Source organism: Oratosquilla oratoria, chromosome 38 (assembly GCF_046742065.1).
Source record: "Oratosquilla oratoria isolate Oo_2021 chromosome 38, ASM4674206v1, whole genome shotgun sequence".
Lineage (NCBI taxonomy): Eukaryota > Metazoa > Arthropoda > Malacostraca > Stomatopoda > Squillidae > Oratosquilla > Oratosquilla oratoria.
In genome coordinates, this window is record NC_134814.1 from 16750863 (window position 1) to 16770830 (window position 19968).

The window sequence follows — 19968 nt, forward strand, 5'->3', positions numbered from 1 at the left end:
GTTGTCTCTGTGTAACTAACATACTCTCTAAACTGGCTTCATCACATTTTCTATGGTTATCAAAATTCACGGGTGAAAGAGAGAACAATCAATATATGCGGTGACTATTTTTTATGATGCAAGTATTATGACACAACATCGTATGTCTGGCAGCTAATGCTGCCCGCGAGATTTTGGCCTGGAGTGAAGTGGTTAATGCTCACTTCCAGACTACTGCCACTTTCACCCCTTGTATATCTCATCACCTTACTTTTACCCACATTTATCTTTAGCTTTCTTCTATCACACACTCTCCCAAACTCTGCCACCAACTTCTTCAATCCCTCCTCCGATCCTGCCACAAGCGCAGTGTCGTCCGCAAACAACAGCTGGCTCACCTCCCACTTTTCTCCATTTTCTTTAACCAACTCCAATCCCTTACCCGCTACCCTTGCATTTACCTCTCGCACCACCCCATCCATGTATAAGTTGAACAGCCAGGGTGACATAACGCTTCCTTGACGAAGTCCCACCTTTACCACGAACCACTCACTCTATCCATTTCTAATCCTGACACAAGCTCTACTACTATCATAAAAACTCTTGACAGCTCCTAAAAGCTTTCCTCCTATCCAGTATATCTGCAAAACCTCCCACAGTGCCTTCCTGTCTACCCTGTCGTAAGCCTTTTCCAGATCCATAAAGGCCCAAAAAACATCCTTCCCCTTTCCTATAGCTTTCTCACATGTCTGTCTTACCACAAAAATCTGATCTACACAACCTCTACCTGTCCTAAATCCACACTGTTCCTCACCAATTACTCCCTCTGTTCCTCTCCTAATCCTCTCAATCAAGATCCTCCCATAAGCCTTCCCAACTACACTTAACAAGCTAATCCCTCTGAAACTACTACATTCACACTTGTCCCCTTTTCCCTTGTAAAGAGGAACTATACAGCCACTCCTCCAGTCCTCCGGCACTCTACCCTCTCTCCAGCAAACATTAAATAACCTCACCAACCAGTCCACCATCACTGTACCTCCTTTTTTCAGACATTCTGCATGGCATCTATCCAGACCAGGTGCCTTACCTGCTTTCATCATCTTAACCTCTTCAGTACGGGCCAAAATCTCGCAGGCAGCATTAGCTGCCAGACGTACGATGTGTCATAATAATACTCGCATCATAAAATATAGTCACCGCTTATATCGATCATTCTCTCTTTCACCTGTGAATTTTGATAACCATAGAAAATGTGATGAAGACAGTTTAGAGAGTATGTCATTATGCAGGGGCAACTACAATAAATATAATTAAGACGCCGATATGGCAGCCTCGCATATCCACTTGCTCCTCATGCCGCCTACGTATGCGGCACCGTATGGAAGGATTTAACAACTGCCTTCACTTCATCCTTCCTTATTTCTCCTCCATTCTCCTCACTCATCACGGTCATTTTCTTAGCATTTCCCCCTGCAGCTATCTTTCACTCCCTATCTTCCTTCACATTTAGCAACTTCCTAAAATATTCTGCCCATCTTCCCCTTACTGCCTTCTCTTCCATTATCATCTATCTGCACCTTTTACCTTTTCTTCTCTACTTGATTCGCCTCCTCTTCCTCTCTTAATTTCTTTCCAAAACATCTTTTTATTACTTTCAAAAATTTTCTGTCATACTCTTACCCCATTTCACATCTGCTCTCCTCTTTGCCTCCTTTACCTTTTGCTTTACTTCTCTTTTCTTTTCTTTGTACCTCTCATATGACTCCCTTGTCCTATTTTGTAACCGATCTGTGGAAGCTCGCTTCTTCTCTTCTACAACCTTCTTGTCAAAGGACAGGAGGAAATAGAAGAAAGGGTAGTGAATGGTGGGATGAGGAATGTATTACACCTACATTAATTTTTTTTCCATTTGTTTGGGTTAATTCTACCCAAAAACTATCACATGCATCCCGTTTCACTTTCTCTAAAACACAAGCATGGACATTGTTTTTAATGTACAACAGAACACCCCCACCTTTCTTGTGGTTTCTATCCTGATGAAAGTGTTTAAATCCCGCAATATTAAATTCAGCTTCAAACCCTTTACCATTTAACCATGTCTCAGTTATTCCTGTCATATTGAGATTTTTGCTTTTGACATACACCTGTACTTCTTGGAATTTATTCCTGATACAGGTACTCCTTGTTTAACGATGACAATTGGGACCAGCGCGCCGTCGTTAACCGAATTGGTCGTTAAGTGAAAGTGTATACATATACGTACATGTACTGTATGTACAATGTCCAGCAATACATGTATCTTTATTTTCGTGTATTTTCCCTCTTTTATACAGTACATTAAAGCTTTATTTACTGTTTATTTACGGTGGTTAGGTTCCTAAAATTACCGTATATGACCAAATCTGTGTATGCTGACATTCCATATTGAATACCGGGGTATTTTTTTAGTTTCGACCATGGGCGCAATATAGCAATAGAAAATTAATTATTAATTTTGTAAATTAAAATGTATCAACATAATATGCAATTTTGTGGGCGGAAATGAAGGTAAAAATACCTTGCTACAAGAAAATATGCTAATGAACGAAGTCAGTAGCATAGGCTTGGGACGCCATCTTGTCGTCTGCCAACGTCTCTCGCGACGACGAGCCGGATGACATTTAATTTGCAGGTAATGATTTATTAAACACAGGTTAGGTTAGTTTAGTTTAGGTTAGATGAACTAATTTATCATCCTTTCACTTCTTCGACATCGGCATATATCATAACAAACATGGTGTACCATTTGTCCGACATGACTTCGTTACTTACGAAATCTGTTTTAGCATTTTTTTTCATTTCCGCTCACAAAATTGCATATTACGTTGATATATTATAATTTACAAAATTAATAATTAATTTTCTATTGTTATATTGCGCCCATGGTCGAAATTAAAAATTTACCACTACCGGTATACACTGTACCCCAGGTAGTTTTTGCAGCTTGCAGGATGGTAATGTAGACCTAAGCTTCAGAACACTTTACCTCACAGCTAATATCCACCGTACAAGTTCATTTATAACATCATACAAATTTGCCTCAGCCAACTTAATTATCGTACACGACGTCGTAACTTCAGGAGATTTACGTTAAACGACGTCATGAAGCCCGTCGTTACTCCGAGTTGTCGTTAACCGAGTAGGTCGTTAAACGAGGAGTACCTGTACTACGAGCATTAAAGTACACCGTATTAAGAAATCCGTGATTATTTCTTTTTGACATTACAGGAGTCCCTCAAATAACGCGGGGGTTAGGTTCCTGAAATTACCGTGTATGACCAAATCCGCGTATGCTGACTTTCCATATTAAATACTGAGAACCGTATGTATGTGTATGTGTACGTGTGTGTGTGCGTGCGTGTGTGTGCGTGTATGTGGTGTATGTATGTGGCGTTTGTGGTGTATGTATGAGGTGTTTGTGGCGTATGTATGTGTTTGTGCGTATATACATGTGTGTGTATGTGGCATATATGCATATGTGTATGTGGCGTATATACATGTGTGTGTATGTGGCATATACACGTGTGTGTGTGTATGTGGCGTATGTATATGTGTGTGTATGTGGGGTATGTATGTGTGTGTGGCGCGTGTGTATGCGTGCGTGCGTGTATGTGTCTGTGTTCACATGTACAAGTAAGCATGTATGTGTGTGTGTCTGTGTTCGTGTTTGTGTGTACACACACGCGCATTCACAACATACACTGGTTGTCTAACACGTGTTTACGTGTGCATGTCTACACATGTGTAAGCGTGTGTATGTTTGATTTTGATCTCCCAAACCACTACCGCCAGTAACAACAAGAACCTCATAAGAGAAATTAAGACATGACAAGCGCAGTCATTATCAGACTTATTAGTTGTGTTCCAAATGAAAGAAACATTACACTTCAACAGGTTAGGGCAGTAAAATTATTTGCGATGCTGCCGTGTGTGTGTGTATGCGTGCCCAACTCGGGGCGAATTTTAAAATGTTCTCTACATTTGAGATGGTTTTGAAATAAAATCTGCGTATGATTGAATCCGTGTTATTCGAATCCGCGTTATTTGAGGGACTCCTGTATTTTGTATTTCAACATCATGCCTTACATTATAATTTTGTTCTTTACTAACACTTTGGTCTATATTGACATTTAGTCCTTCATTGACACTCAGTGCCTCATGGATATTTGCCCCATCACTGATATCTGGTCCCTCATAGTCATTCAATCTCTTATGTATACCTTGCCCCCCTACATCACTGCGTTCCACACTGGCCACCCGTAGTTCACTGACATTCTGTCTGGCATCCCTTCCTAAAATGATATTCTGTCCTCCGCTGACATTATATCCTACTGCAATATTTTGGCCTCCCCTATCATTACATACTATCATGATATTTTGTCCTCCACTTTTGATTAAATACAATGTACTTGTTTGTACTTGAATGTAGTTTGTATTTTTCAAGTACTTAAGGTCTAAGTACAAGTAACACTAATTTTTTAAAGTGCCAATACATGAAAATTTGTACCTAAGTTCAACTAAGTACAAGTACATGCATTTGGACCCAACCCTGGTAGGATGAAGTGCTCTCTGCAGTATTATAATTATATGTGGGACAATTTGAATCTGTGGCCAGGCTTATTCTCTGTTTTATATGTCTAATTTTCATGTGCTGTTCTCTGGGGAAGATTTTTGTTTCTGATCTGATGTTTTGTTGAAGTTGTTTTTATGCAAAGGTAAAAGATGAGTTATTAGATGTGGGTGCATGCCTTGGTTGGCTATCTCTTTAGTAAGGAGGAAGAAGCATTTTGGTATATAGAGATTATTGTTATGCATTGATTTATAATTCTTAAAGCCTAATTTTGTGTTGTAGGATGTTTTTGTTTTCTTGATTCTTAGGAACCATACTGTGGAGGCATAGTCAGTTGAAGTTCTTAGTTTGTATACTGTGATTAGTGTTTCTGCTGGCCAAAACCAGTGCTTGCTACACATCTTAGTATGTTTATTTTCATGCTTGTTTTCACCATGAAGGCTGAAAATTTTGTATATTAAGAGTGAGGCCAAGTATTTTGGAGGTTTTTATACTCACAGGTTGGCCATTCAACTTGACTGTTGGGATCAATCAATTAACCACTTAGGTACAATGACACCCACATAGGCATCATGAAGCGTGAGTGGTACATGAGGATGCCAGCATCAGCATCTTGATTATATAAATTTTTTGTAGTTGTACATGAGTTATCCTTGGATTCTGTGAACTGGTTTGATCATGTTTTCTGTCTTCATTATTATTCAGAGTAAAAGAGAACTTGTAATACAGCAGTGACTATATTTTATAATGCGAGTAGTTTTCATATGGCAGCTGATGCTGTGTGCGAGAATTTGACTCGTACTGAAGTGGTTAACCACTTCAATACAACTCAAATTCTTGCACTCAACATCAGCTGCCATATGTAATTTGCATCACACTATTTGCATTATAAAATATAAAGGTACTGCTGTATTGCTCAATCTCTTTTACTCTGAGTAATAATAAACATAGAAAACGTGATCAAACCAGTTCACAGAATCCGAGGGTAACTCATGTACAACTACAAAAAATATATATAATCAAGACGCCGACTCTGGCATCCTCGTGTACCCACTCGCACCTCATGACACTTATGCAGGTGTCATCATGCTGAAATGCTTAAGGGGCTGTTGTTGTTGTTGTTGTTGTCGTTCCCTAGACTGTCTGTCCGAGCAGTCCCGTCTCCCCAAGGAAGGCCACAGCCGAAACTGGGTTTTCCCACAAATCCTTTATAGAGTGTATGTTGTGTTGTTTGCGTGCATGATGGGAGAGAGGATTCAGAAGGGTGGATATCAGGGGGTCTGGCATGCAGCAGTGTGTTGTCTTTCAGTGTGTTAATGGAGTGGTGAGTGATATGATTATGAATATGTTTCCGGAGGCTGGTATTTGGTGGTTGTGGAGGAAGAGAAGAGAGTATCTGTGCGTAATAAAGGTCTTTGGGTGTAGTTTTAATGTTTCTTGGTGTGTGTGGGTGTTCTGCTATGTAGTGTAGCGGGTGTGATGTGTTTGTGGTGGCTGCAGCAAGTGTTTGTGTGCCTCTCATGTCGAGGTGGTCCTTGACTTTGAGGACTTTTGTTTCATGGTGTAAATGGTCTGTAGGTGTTGTATTTGTGCAGCCTGTAATTGTTTTTAGGGCTTTGTTTTGTATGATTTGAAGGATGTTGTGGTGTGTCTCACTGAGATTAGGAGCCCATGCAGGACTCGCATAATTCATCACTGAGCGTATGCATTGTTTGTATATTGTTATATTAGTTTCTTTGTTTTGTCCAAATGTTGTTCCAGTGATTGACTTAAGTGCGTTAAGTCTAGGTGTGCATTTGTTTTTTATGTTTGTGAGGTGTTGTTTGAAAGACAAGGATGTATCGTATGTTACACTAAGAATTTTCGGTGTGTTTGTGTGTGGTATTAGAGTGTTGTTGATGTAGAGATGAGGTATGTATTTGTGTTCTTTTGTCCAGTTGGTGAGAAGTGTTGCTGTAGATTTGGTTGGAGCTATTTTGAGTCTGTTTGTGATGAACCATGTGTTGAGTGTGTCAAGGTAAGGCTGGATTATTTCTGCAGCTTTGTCTGTGTTACGATGTGTGCATGTGATTGTTATGTCATCTGCGTAGGAAGAGATTTGTATTTCTGAGGTGTCTGGTGTGGGTAAGTCATGCATGTATAGATTAAATAATGTGGGGGATAGAACTGAGCCCTGTGGTACTCCGTTCTTAATGTTTCTGATGTGCGATGATTGGCCATTATATGACACATGAGCATTCCTGCCTGCCAGATAATTGGCCAGCCATCTTTTGGTGTTATTGTGCATGTCTGTGTTATATATTTTATTTGTTAGGTTGTGGCGGGAGATAGCATCAAAAGCTTTACTAATGTCCAATGTTATAAGAAGTGTTCTGTGGTGGGGCCTATCTGAATTGATGCCATCTAAAATTCTTTGTGTGAGGTTTGTCAGAAGAGTGTTTGTGGAGTGTAGTGGCCTAAAACCGTGTTGTGAGTCAGCAAGGGGAATATATGGTGTGACAAGTTTAAGTATTAGGCGTTCAATGACTTTAGAGGGGGTGCAGAGAAGTGTGATTGGGCGGTGCGATGTTGGGATTGTTGGGTCTTTGTTCGGTTTTGGAATGGTGATTATTTTACCATGCTTCCAGATGTCGGGTATAGTGTTGTGTGAATAGCTGTAGTTTGCAATGTTTGTGAGTGCGTGTATACCTTGTGGTCCAATGTGTTTTAGGTGGATGTTGCTTATGTTATCAGGGCCACAGGCAGATGAGTGCTTGAGATTATGCATTATGAGTTTTGTCTGACTGTCTATGAAGGGTGTATAGTCTGAGTCTGTGGGGAAGTCTTTCTTACGTCGAATGGTGCGTCGGTCGTCAGGGTGAGATGTAAGATGGCTCGTCTGTGCAAAATGACGTATGAGTGCGTTTGCTTGTTGTCTGTTTGAGGGTAGATTATCTGTTGTTGTGATTATTGCTGCGTGAGAGTGTGTAGTGTTAGTGTTGGATAGTGTGATGCTGTTGAGTGTTTTGTACAATTTGCTGGTGTTTGTTTTGTGATCAAGTGTATTGATAAAGTTTTGCCAATTTTGTGTTTTTTGTTCATGTATTTTATTGGCAATCACAGTGTTTAGTGTTTGTATTTGGTCTGCTATGTTTTGAGGGATAGGTGTGGGGGTATCGTGTTTAAGTGTGTCACGTTGTCTGATGAGGCCTTGAATTTCTGGTGTGAAGTTGGGGTTGTGTGATTTTCTGTTGCCTGTAGGGATGTATCTCTTGTCTGCGTTTTGTATGATTGTATTAAAAGCGTGCACAGCATTGTTTATGTTTGTGATTGGTGTACTGTTAAGTGTTTCAAAATGTTGTTCTGTCTCTTCAGTAAAAGCTTCCCAGTTAGCTCTCTTGTAATTGGTGTAAGTGTGTCTGTGGCCAACTGGGGTGCATCTTGTTTTGGTGGTGATGATGATTGGAAGGTGGTCAGAGCCAAGGGCTCCGACCACTCTCCATGATGTTGTTGGGGTTAGGCAGGGGGAGCAAAAGGTGATATCAGGAGAGGAGGGAGTGTAGAGGGCTTGGTATGGGATATGTGTATGATTATGCGTGTCGTTCATGATAGTCAATGAGTCGAATTGAGTCTGTATATCAAGCCCTCTGTCTGTGTCAGGGTTGTCGACATACCTGGCAGACGACTTGGCGTTGAAGTCACCACCCATGATCAGGTTGGGGATTGAGGTTAGTTGGCTAAGTTGAGGTCTGAAGGTGTTTGGAACTGTGGGGGATGATTGGGGGGGAATGTACATGTTAACTATTGTCAGTGTTGAATTGTTGCCTGTGCGGATTCGAATGGATTGGGTTTCTGTTGTGTTATCTGTGGTAGGGAGGAGAATTTTGGTTGTGGCACTTGTGTCCACAAAACAGATGGAGTGGTGGATCAGGGTGATGAGTCCACCGCCATTGCCGTCAGTCCGGTCTTGTCTGATGGTGGTGTAATTATGAAATGATGGTGTTTTGTGTGAGTGTCTTAGTTTTGTTTCTTGTAGTGCTGGACTGTTGCAAATGCCATGGAAATGAGTTAGATAAAATGGCAGCAGCCAGAAACAGGAAAGTGCTACCCTCTAATTAAAGTAATCAAGATTATAACTTTTGGTAACATCAGGCTGTTTTATTCATCTCTATGATACCCAATAGGTGTCAGAGGGGCAGTAACCAATGCTTATTATTCTGTTTGGTATATAATTGGGTCCTTGCTGCATTTCTTCTGACCTGGGTAGTAGGCAGGGTGATTTCTGTATATCTATAATTTGGGTTTGAAAACATAGATAGTCCATATTCGTGTAAAATTCAGGAACAGTTTCCTCACATTTTAGTTCAGAAGGGTTAGTACCATTCAAAGAGTTTGTGTCATTAATTTGTATCCCAGAAAAACAGTAATGTACAGTTAAGTTGTGTAGACTGGACCATGAAATGTATCACTATCTTTGGTAAGCAGCAAGCCCATTCTTGCAGGTGCAGCATATATATTATAGATGTACTCATAACCTCTTCAATAAGAGTCAGATATTCATGTGCCTTCGACTACATGGATGAGGAGATGGTAGAAAATAATTATTGTATTGATAAGACCGAAATTAGAATATGCTATATCAATGTGGGCACCTAGCACAAAGAAAAATACAAGAAAATTAGAAAGAATCCAAAGAGCAGTGACAAAAATGGCACCCACACTATCAAATTTGACATATGAACAAAGATTGGAATAATTACACTTGTCAACATTGGAGCAGAGAAAGAAAAGGCGATTTGTTGACCATTTTCAGAATTATGAAAAGGATGGAAGTGCTTGATAGAAATGACCTATTAAAATGGGACAAGAGAGAAACGAGAGGACACGAAAAGAAACTAAAGAAAGACAGTTACAGAAGAGACCTGAAAAAGAATAGTTTCCCACATAGAGTGATCGATGTCTGGAACAAATTGAACAGTAAATGCCAGAACTATACATGATTTCAAGAATAAACTAAATGTGGAGAGATATGAAAACGGGTCACAACGAGCATAGCTCCCGTCCCGTAAAATACAACTAGGAAAATACAACTGGGTAAATACATTTGTCTGATGTACGATGATGTATCACAATATGAGCATTATAAGATATAATAAAGTTACAGTTGTTATATATGTTCTTTCACCCCGAATGCTTATAACCACAGAAAATCCAATCAAGCCTATTCACAGAATACAGGGTCACTCTGCTACAATTACAAACTAAGTATAATCAAAATACGGATCCCAGCATACTCATATACCCACTCATGCCTCATGATGCCTATATAGGCGTCATCGTATTCGAGGTGTTAAAACCTTTTGTTACTTGTTACTTGTCATTGAACAGGTCCCACTCTGCCAATGGTGCTCTGCAGGACTGTTCACATATAATTTCATCATAGAGCATATGATTCACAAATAGTCATGTCATCAAGGTCATAGCACTCAGAGAATAAATACATTTTTAACTTCTTAAAATTCTTCACATTCTCAATCAATCTAATATCCAGAGTAAGTTTATTGTAGAATCTTGCAGTGTTAGTCCAGCAGTCACTCTTTGGGTATTGATCCTTTCTTCCGTTGGTTAAATTACATGCAAAAGATTTCTTGAATATGATGGTGAACCAGTATGCATTACTAAATGAGTTAAAATACAAGTTTTGAAAATAATTCTAGCTTTAACAGGCAACCAGTGTAAGTGAATCAACACAGGAGTAATCCTTTCTCACCTTTCTCACCCTACGCCTGGTAGGAATAATCCTGTCAGCGGCAGCCCTTCACTAGACTTCTCCATGCATCTCTATCCTCATAGGTCTCTTTTTCTTTCACTTCTGGTAAGTTTGTGTCTCTTCTTTCTAATGCTTCTTCAACACCTTTAATCCATCTGGTCCTGGGTCTCCCTACAGGTCTTTTACCTGTGGGTACCCATTCCAGCATTTGTCTTGGGTACCTCCAATCTTCCATTCTCATAACGTGTCCAAACCACCTCATCTTCCACTCTTCTATTAAATCCAACACTGACATCACTCCTATTTCCTGTCTTATCCGCTCATTCCTTAATCTATCGCGTCTTGTCACTCCTCTTATTATCCTAAGGGCTCTCATTTCGGCTGCTTGAATGCGACATTTTAATTTGGTGTTTAGGGACCAAGCTTCACTGCCGTATGTTAACACCGGTCTTAACACTGAGACATAAATTGTCTTCTTGCATTGAAGTGGAATGCTTTTTTCTTTTAATAGTGGGTACAAAATATTTAGGGTGTTGTTATATTTTGTAATCCTGCTGTTTATTTCAGTCTCCTGCTGGTTATTATCACTGAATTCCACTCCCAAATACTTAAAATGTTCGACCTGTTTTAATTGTTGTCCATCAACTTCGATTCTTCCCTCAACTCGCCTTCTGTCGACACACATTACTTCCGTTTTTGTAACATTCATCTGCATCCTGTATTGTTTTAGCACATCATTCCATTTGTCCATTTCAGTTTGAAGATCTTCCCAACTGTTTGCAGCTATAGCTGTATCGTCAGCGTACGCAAGCACCAGTGGGTTAATATTTCTCTCTCCTTCAATATCCTTAATTATCCTATCCATGTACATTATAAACAATAATGGAGATAGCACCGCCTTGTCTAACTCCACACTTGACCCTAAACCACTTACCATCTCTTTTCTCAGTCTTTACTCTACTTTCACTATTTTCATATAAACTCTTGATAGCTTTTATTAGACTCACTGGTACCTCGTATTCATCGTGTTCAATAGCTTGCCATAACTCTTGGTACTCTTATCGAAAGCCTTTTGAAGGTCAATAAACCCAAGGCATTTATGTCTGTCCCACTCCCAACATTTTTCCATTAAGATTTTTTGAGTAAAGATATTGTCGATTGTTCCTCGTCCTGGTCTAAAACCACTCTGAGATTCTTTTATTTTATGTTCAACTATGCTTCTTAATCGTTTTTCCAAAATTCTTTCATAGATCTTTCCTGTGTGTGATAGTAGAGAGATGCCTCTATAGTTTCCACAATCTGTTTTGTCACCTTTTTTGTGTATTGGACATATCACCGCTTTTGTCCAATCATTTGGGACTTGTTTATTTCTCCATGCTATATTTATCACTTCTAACATCCACTCTAGTCTGGTGTTTCCCATTTTCTTTATAATTTCTGTTGAAATTTCATCCTCTCCTGGTGCTTTCCCATTTTTCATCCTTTCCACGGCTACTCTCAATTCTGCTTTTGTTATTTTCCATTCATTTCTTCCTGTGTCTTCCACTTCGCTTTCCACTTCTCTTTCCCACATATATTCTGGGTTGTACTCTCTTTCATCTTCATCTTGTCCTGTGAAGTTCAACAGATCCTCAAAATACTCTGTCCATCTTTGACTAATTTCTTGTGATTCTGTTAATAGATTATCATCCTTGTCTCTTATAGAATGGGTTGGTACCATATTTCCTTTCCTATACACTTTGCAGGACTAAATATTAGTTTCCTTGTCCCATTCATATCTCTTTCAAGATCTTCTCCAATCTTTAACCAGCTGTTTTCCTTTGCTTTTCTTTTTATAGTCTCTGCTTCATTTCTCCTAAAGACATATTCTTGCCTATCCTGAGGCCTTCTTGTCTTCATCCAAATTCTAAAGGCTTTATTTTTCCATCTTACCGCCTCTTTTACTTCTTCATTCCACCGAGGGGTATTCTTTTTCTTTCTTCTTCCTGTTGTTTTCGTTTGTAAAACATCTTCACATGCTTTCTTTATGCCATCTCTAAACTTATTCCATTCAACTTTTATATCCCATGTATCAGGATCTATGTAATTCTCTTCCACTTTTTGGGCAAGTTGTAATGCAACTTCTGGGTCGCTTAACTTTTCAGTTGCAAAACGTTTTCGTATTGGTCCTTTGACACTTTTAGGTTGTATGAAGTTTATTTTTCCTATTACCATTCTGTAATCGGAGTCACATGAAAGTGAAGGTATCGACTTGACATCGTTGAAGATAGTTTTATTATTGGTTATTATCATATCAATCATTGATCTATTGGTATATTCCTGTCTCTCATAATTCCAACGATACCATGTCCACTTGTGCTCGTCTTTGTGCTTAAAATATGTGTTCATTATAGCGAGATTGTTCAAAACACAGAAATCAAGTAGTCTTTCCCCTTCTCTGTTTCTATCTCCAATCCCAAAAGCACCCACAACATTGTTATATCCGTCCCTGTCCACCCCGACGTGGCCATTTAAGTCACCCATGATAACGGTGTCTCCGTTTGTTAAGTCCATCTCATCTTGTAATGCCTGGTAGAACTCCTCTTTCTCCAGAGCTGTCCTTCCTTGTTGGGGTGTGTATACTTGTATTATTTTCAGAACTCCTTTGTCCATTTTCAAGGAGACACTTACCCGGTACAATGCTTTCATTGATTTGATTTGTGCCTTTTATTCTAGCTACGATGTTTGGTGAGATGAGGATTGCCACACCATGTTTATTTACATTACCTCCACTATAAATTAATTGAAAATCATGATGGAGCACTCTTCTTCCAGATCCACTCCAACAGGTTTCACAAAGTCCAAGTATTGTTATTTTCCTTTCCTCCATTAAAGTTACTAATTATTCTTCTTTCCCGCGTAGTGTAGAAACGTTGATTGTTGCGATTTTTAGAGTATTCCTTGTCCTTTGTCCAATTTCTTTCTGGGTCATCAACTTGTGTATCCGTCTGTTCCAAGGCTGCCTATGCATTTCTCGAGCAAAAAATGTTTTACACTGCCGGTTTGCTAGACCTGTCACAGCAACCCTCCTCTTTTGTCCGGGCTTGGGACCGGCATAGTACTGGTTAACACCATTCCTATGGCAGAGTTAGGAGTAATCCTACATACATAAACAAAGGCTTTTTACCCCTTACAAGGGGAGTAGCCAAAAAGAAAAGGCATAAAATCATTCCCACCCATTCCATCCCTGAATACACTCCACACCCCTCCACCCTCCCTCTTATCTTAGCACCTCCTAGATGACGGGTCATCCCTGCACCTTGTCCACTGCCCTGGGTCAGAAGCAGTGTTGCAAGACAAAGCACATCCACAGCAAGGCCGCTTCATTAAATCGGCGACCCCACCTCTCCGTCCCCCCATTGCATAAAATGAGAGGATGGGGAGAAATCCCTTCAGGCTGTGTCAAATTTTGCTCACACATACAGGTACTCCTCATTTAACGACCTACTCGGTTAAGGACAACTCAGAGTAACGACGGGCTTTATGACGTCGTTTAACGTAAATCTCCCGAAGTTACGACGTCGTGTACGATAATTAAGTTGGCTGAGGCAAATTTGTATGATGTTATAAATGAACTTGTACGGTGGATATTAGCTGTGAGGTAAAGTGTTCTGAAGCTTAGGTCTACATCACCATCCTGCAAGCTGAAAAAACTACCTGGGGTACAGTGTATACCGTTAGTGGTAAATTTTTAGTTTCGACCATGGGCGCAATATAACAATAGAAAATTAATTATTAATTTTGTAAATTATAATGTATCAACGTAATATGCAATTTTGTGAGCAGAAATGAAAAAAAAAATGCTAAAACAGATTTCGTAAGTAACGAAGTCATGTTGGACGAATGGTGCACCATGTTTGTTATAATACATGCCGATGTCGAAGAAATGAAAGGATGATAAATTAATTCGTCTAACCTAACCTGTGTTTAATAAATCATTACCTGCAAATTGAATGTCATCCGGCTCGTCTCCATTGTCGTCGTCGTGAGAGACGTAGGCAGACGACAAGATGGCGTCCCGAACCTATGCTACCGACTTCGTTCATTAGCATATTTTCTTGTAGCAAGGTATTTTTTACCTTCATTTCCGCCCACAAAATTGCATATTACGTTGATACATTTTAATTTACAAAATTATTAATTAATTTTCTATTGCTATATTGCGCCCATGGTCGAAACTAAAAAAATACCCCGGTATTCAATATGGAATGTCAGCATACGCGGATTTGGTCATACACGGTAATTTTAGGAACTCAACCACCGTAAATAAACAGTAAATAAAGCTTTAATGTACTGTATAAAAGAGGGAAAATACACGAAAATAAAGATAAATGTATTGCTGGACATTGTACATACAGTACATGTACGTATATGTATACACTTTCGCTTAACGACTAATTTGGTTAACGACAGCGTGCTGGTCCCAATTGTCGTCGTTAAACGAGGAGTACCTGTACTACCTCACCCCCCATCCCCCTGCCCATTCCACCTCATGCAATCACAACATCATCTATATACAACCATTCTCCATTCACCCCTATCTTCTGTCCTCTCCCGTCCTTCTTCAACAGACATTCCCCTCTTCCCCAAAGCCCCCTTTACCCCATCCATCCACCTCATCCTAGAACGTCCCTTCATGTTCACTTCCTCCACATCTGCCTTCCACACCTCTTTTACTAGTCTTTCTTCACTCATTCTTTCCATGTGTCCAAACCATCCTAATATTCTTTCATCAACCCTATCTCCCAGCTCCTTTTCCACCCCTGATCTCCTCCTAACCTCCTCATTTCCCACTCTATCTAGCCTAGTAACCCCCATCATACTTCTCAGACACCTCATCTCAAACACATTCAAACTCCTTCTCTCTTCTTCTCTTATGTTCCATGTTTCTGCCCCATACAGTGCTGTTGGCACAGTCACTCCTTCATACAGTCTCCTTTTAGTATCCATTCCCAAATGTCTATTCCTCATTACACTCTTTAATCCACCAAGGCATTTACTCGCTTCTCTCAATCTACATTCTACCTCCACTTTCACTCCACCTTTCCCTGCCACATTTGCACCCAATTATCTAAAACTATCCACTTCCTCCAGTCGCTCTCCCTTAATGCTCACTTCCAGTCTACTGCCACTTTCACCCCTTGTACATCTCATCACCTTACTTTTACCCACATTGATCTTTAGCTTTCTTCTATCACATACTCTCCCAAACTCTGCCACCAACTTCCTCAATCCCTCCTCCGATCCTGCCACAAGCGCAGTGTCGTCTGCAAACAACAGTTGGCTCACCTCCCACTTTTCTCCATTTTCTTTAACCATCTCCAATCCCTGACCCACTACCCTTGCATTTATCGCTCGCACCACCCCATTCATGTATAAGTTGAACAGCCAGGGCGACATAACGCATCCTTGACGAAGTCCCACCTTTACCTCGAACCACTAACTCTCTCCATTTCCAATCCTGACACAAGCTCTGCTACTCTCATAAAAACTCTTGACAGCTCCCAGAAGCTTTCCTCCTATCCTGTATATCTGCATAACCTTCCACAAGGCCTCCCTGTCTACCCTATCATAAGCCTTTTCCAGATCCATAAAAGCCCAAAAAACATCCTTCCCCTTTCCTATAGCTTTCTCACATATCTGTCTTACCACAAAGATCTGATCTACACAACCTCTACCTGTCCTAAATCCACACTGTTCCTCACCAACCCTCTGTTCCTCTCCTAATCCTCTCAATCAAGATCCTCCCATAAGCCTTCCCAACTACACTTAACAAGCTAATCCCTCTGAAACTACTACATTCACACTTGTCCCCTTTTCCCTTGTAAAGAGGAACTATATAGGCACTCCTCCAGTCCTCTGGCACTCTACCCTCTCTCCAGCAAACATTAAATAACCTCACCAACCAGTCCACCATCACTGTACCTCCTTTTTTCAGACATTCTGCATGGCATCCATCCATACCAGGTGCCTTACCTGCTTTCATCATCTTAACAACTACCTTCACCTCATCCTTCCTTATTTCTCCTCCATTCTCCTCATTCATCACTCTCATTTTCTTCGCACTACCCACTGCAGCAATCTTTCCTTCCCTATCCTCCTTCACATTTAGCAACTCCCTAAAATATTCTGCCCATCTTCCCCTTACTGCCTTCTCTTCCATTATCATCTCTCCATCTGCACCTTTGACCTTTTCTTCTCTACTTGTAATCCTATTTCTGTGAAATACCCTTAACAAGCCTTGCAGCTCTATTTAGAATATTTTGTAATTTTTTCAGTTGTATCATGGGGAAATTACAGTAAATTTAATTGCAATAATCGACTACTAAAAACACAATTTATCACAAGTTTCTGAACAGAACTCATTTAAATATTTTTCAATGAATGTAATGTTCTTTAAATGGTAGCCAGCAATCCTTACATTTACCAACTCTGGCAAATAGTTTTTACCTTTAGAAGGTAAAACATTACCAACTTCATTAGATATGCTTACATAAATAGATGGCAGACTTTAGGTCATTCAACCAATCAGTCTTGCCGTTGGTCTCCCTTGCAGAAGACCCATGGCCTTCAGGTAACCAGCAACAACCTCCAGGAAAAACATATTGTGTTATTGTCTAGGGATTGTTAGTGTGGGGCACTTTAGTATGAGATGTTTAGTGTTGCACGTGTGGTGGTTGCCTCAGGGACAGTTTGAATGTGTGCCCAGTCCTATTTTGTGTTGATAGCTTCAATGCTGGATGGTGCCCTGATTTAAGTTGTGCTAGTGTGGTTCTTACTAGGTTTGTGTGTGTGTTTTCTTTTTTCTTTTATTCCGCATTGGCTTTTGGTGGAGTGTTGAGTTTGGTGGCCAGTATTGAAGGGTTTGATTAGTTTAAACAAGTCTTTATAGGGAAGCCAGTAAGCCAGCTAAACTTAACTAGAAGACCAGTAACATTTTACTTTTCAGTGGTAGAAAGTGTTCAGTTCCCCAGACAAGATGGAATGATCAGATGGCAGGAGTGATACAGTACATGAAAAGAATACTCTTGAACTCAAGGCCACCTATGACATTGGACATAGTGAGGCAAGTCAGGAACTTAGATGGTGTACACAGGTATAAATGTTGGTATGTGTGCAGTTGAGTAAACTTGCTTATGAAATAAGGAAATTGTTTTTGACAGACAGTGTAACAACTACATTAATCTATCCATATACCAAAAGGCCTCTTCTCCCTCATAAGGGAAGTGAGCCAAGGCATGCACCTCCCCTTCACCCATCCCACACCCATCCAGCACTCATTGGTTCTGTTTTATCTTGGCTCCTTGTAGATGAAGGGACATTTGTCACCTGACCACTGCCTGAGTCAGAAGCAATGCAGCAAGACACACTTAAATTACATTAATGATGTAGAAATAGACTTGTTTGTCTCCTTTGTAAGAACTTGGAGGTATATTGTTTTCTTTTTTGTTCTTTTCAGAAAACAGATTTCCTGTTTGTGAAGAAGGAAGAGAGGTAAGAATTGTTTCAGTAATATCATTGTTGTTATTATTATTGCTATTATTATAAGATAAGATCATTCACCACTGTTTATGATATATTGCACAATCACTACTAAACTTTATTACTCCAAATTTTGGCTCTGTCAACCCAAGTGAGACCTAGTGACCATTCATTTTATATAACAAACAAGGATGGTATATGCTGTGCAAGGTTCATTATGGATGGCAGGCACATGGAAAATTCAAATACATATTTATGTACAGTATGTATTTTTTGGCAATAATGACCTAGCCTTCCCCCTTATTATATATATCAAGGGTTTACTGTAACTTGTACGCTGGTTGGACAGTGTATACCAAACTTCCATCTCTTAAACTGACCCAAAGTTGGATATATTAAATTTTTGGCTATAACAACCAAGCTTTCCCCCCCCCCCTATTATTTCAAAATGTACATATTCAAATCTGGCTAATTTAAGTTGAATAATTTTAGGAGATGTTACTAGGAACCAAGTTAATATCTAATTTTCCTTTTGACCAGTTTGCTAAGCAGTTTGATGGTGTTTAGAACAAGCCCAAAGATATATTTATTGACAATATATATATATATATATATATATATATATATATATATATATATATATATATATGAATGCGTTGTTGAAGTCAACAGCAGCGATAGCATTATTATGCTTGTAGAAATGCTTTTCTAAGTTGCACACCAACGTGCGGTCGTCTGGAAGCAGGTTCTTAAGCAGATTGCTGAAGTCCATGGTGTATATTTCTTGAGACGTCTTTCGGCCTTAACTGGCCATCTTCAGGAGGTGTGGGCTGGTCAAATTGATGACGGAGAATGAATCTAAGTGGCTTTGGGACGGTATATAGCGGTGGGGAGTGGATCACCGGGCAGCGCCCGGGGCGGTGGCGTCAGCCAATCAGCGCACGGGAATCATTCTCTGCCTTCTGGTTGGTAAAGACATTTCGGGCTATTGCTGGATGTTGATAGCGGGTTTTTGGTTGAAAATGAGCACCGCTTCTGTCATTCTTAGTCGTCTGGTGTCATTGTTTCTCTCGATGATGGTGGTGTTGTTTTCCATGTGGTGCCATTTGAGTACGAGCCCATGTTCGTACAGGTAATGCCTCCTTATGGCGCTGTCCTGCAAATGGGCTGAGATCCTCTTCGACAGTGTTGTGGTGGTTACGCCGATGTACTTGGAGTTAGGGCGACTGCAGTTGCCACTGGAGCATGTGTGTTCGTACACAGTATTCACCTCTTGCATATCACTTGTCTTGGGTAGGCAGCTGTTCTTTATGACCAAGTTGGATGTCTTCCGTGTCTTGTAGTAGATGACGAGGTCAATTTTTAAAGCCGGGTCGGTGGGTGTGACATTCTTGTAGATTATATTCCTGAGGGCTTTTTCGTCATCCTTATAGGATGAAGATATAGTACCCTTGTAAAAGAGTTTTAAATTTTGTGTAGCTAAATGTTGTTCCTGTTGACGCATAAAGTTGTCTAGTCGATGTGGTATGACGTTATTTATTTAGTTGGTGCGCAACTTAGAAAAGCATTTCTACAAGCATAATAATGCTATCGCAGCTGTTGACTTCAACAACGCATGCATCATAAATGGCCTCCTTCCAAAAAAAAAATATATATATATATATATATATATAATATATATATGTTGTCCTTTTCATGGGTATTGTAAGAAATAACATGCTTCAGATCAAGATCCAATTGGACCATACAACTGGTATTCTTGGTCTGAGCAATTTTGAGATGTCTAGCTAAAAATAAGTTATTGTAATTAAGAAAAATCTTGAAGATAGGAGCAAACTTGTATATTCTTGTTTCCTTAATTTCTCCTTCAAAGTTTAGAGGAAGTCATGATAAATGACAACCCAAAAGTAATTAAAAAACATCATTCTTAACTGAAGGCTCAAAGTTGGAACAAAACTTGTTACATATTTTTGCAAGATCCTCTCAGAGACAAGCCGATGGGCAAACTCATGGGTTTAGTCATCCAGTATTTTAGTTAGTTTACTCCATATCCTCTGCTAAACACTGCTTATGAAGTAACACATGAACAGTTCAGGTTTGTTTATGA

The 19968-nt window shown here is 39.8% G+C and overlaps 1 protein-coding gene across 1 annotated transcript in view; it reads left to right on the plus strand.

Moving 5' to 3' along the window:
* The window catches only part of MAN1 (LEM domain-containing inner nuclear membrane protein MAN1), a 79045-nt gene that overhangs the window by 23938 nt on the left and 35139 nt on the right, over nt 1-19968 (plus strand). Inside the window, exon 2 of the mRNA XM_076176063.1 lies at nt 17839-17873. Coding sequence (XP_076032178.1) covers nt 17839-17873 — 35 coding nt within the window. The remainder of the gene's footprint in view (nt 1-17838; nt 17874-19968) is intronic.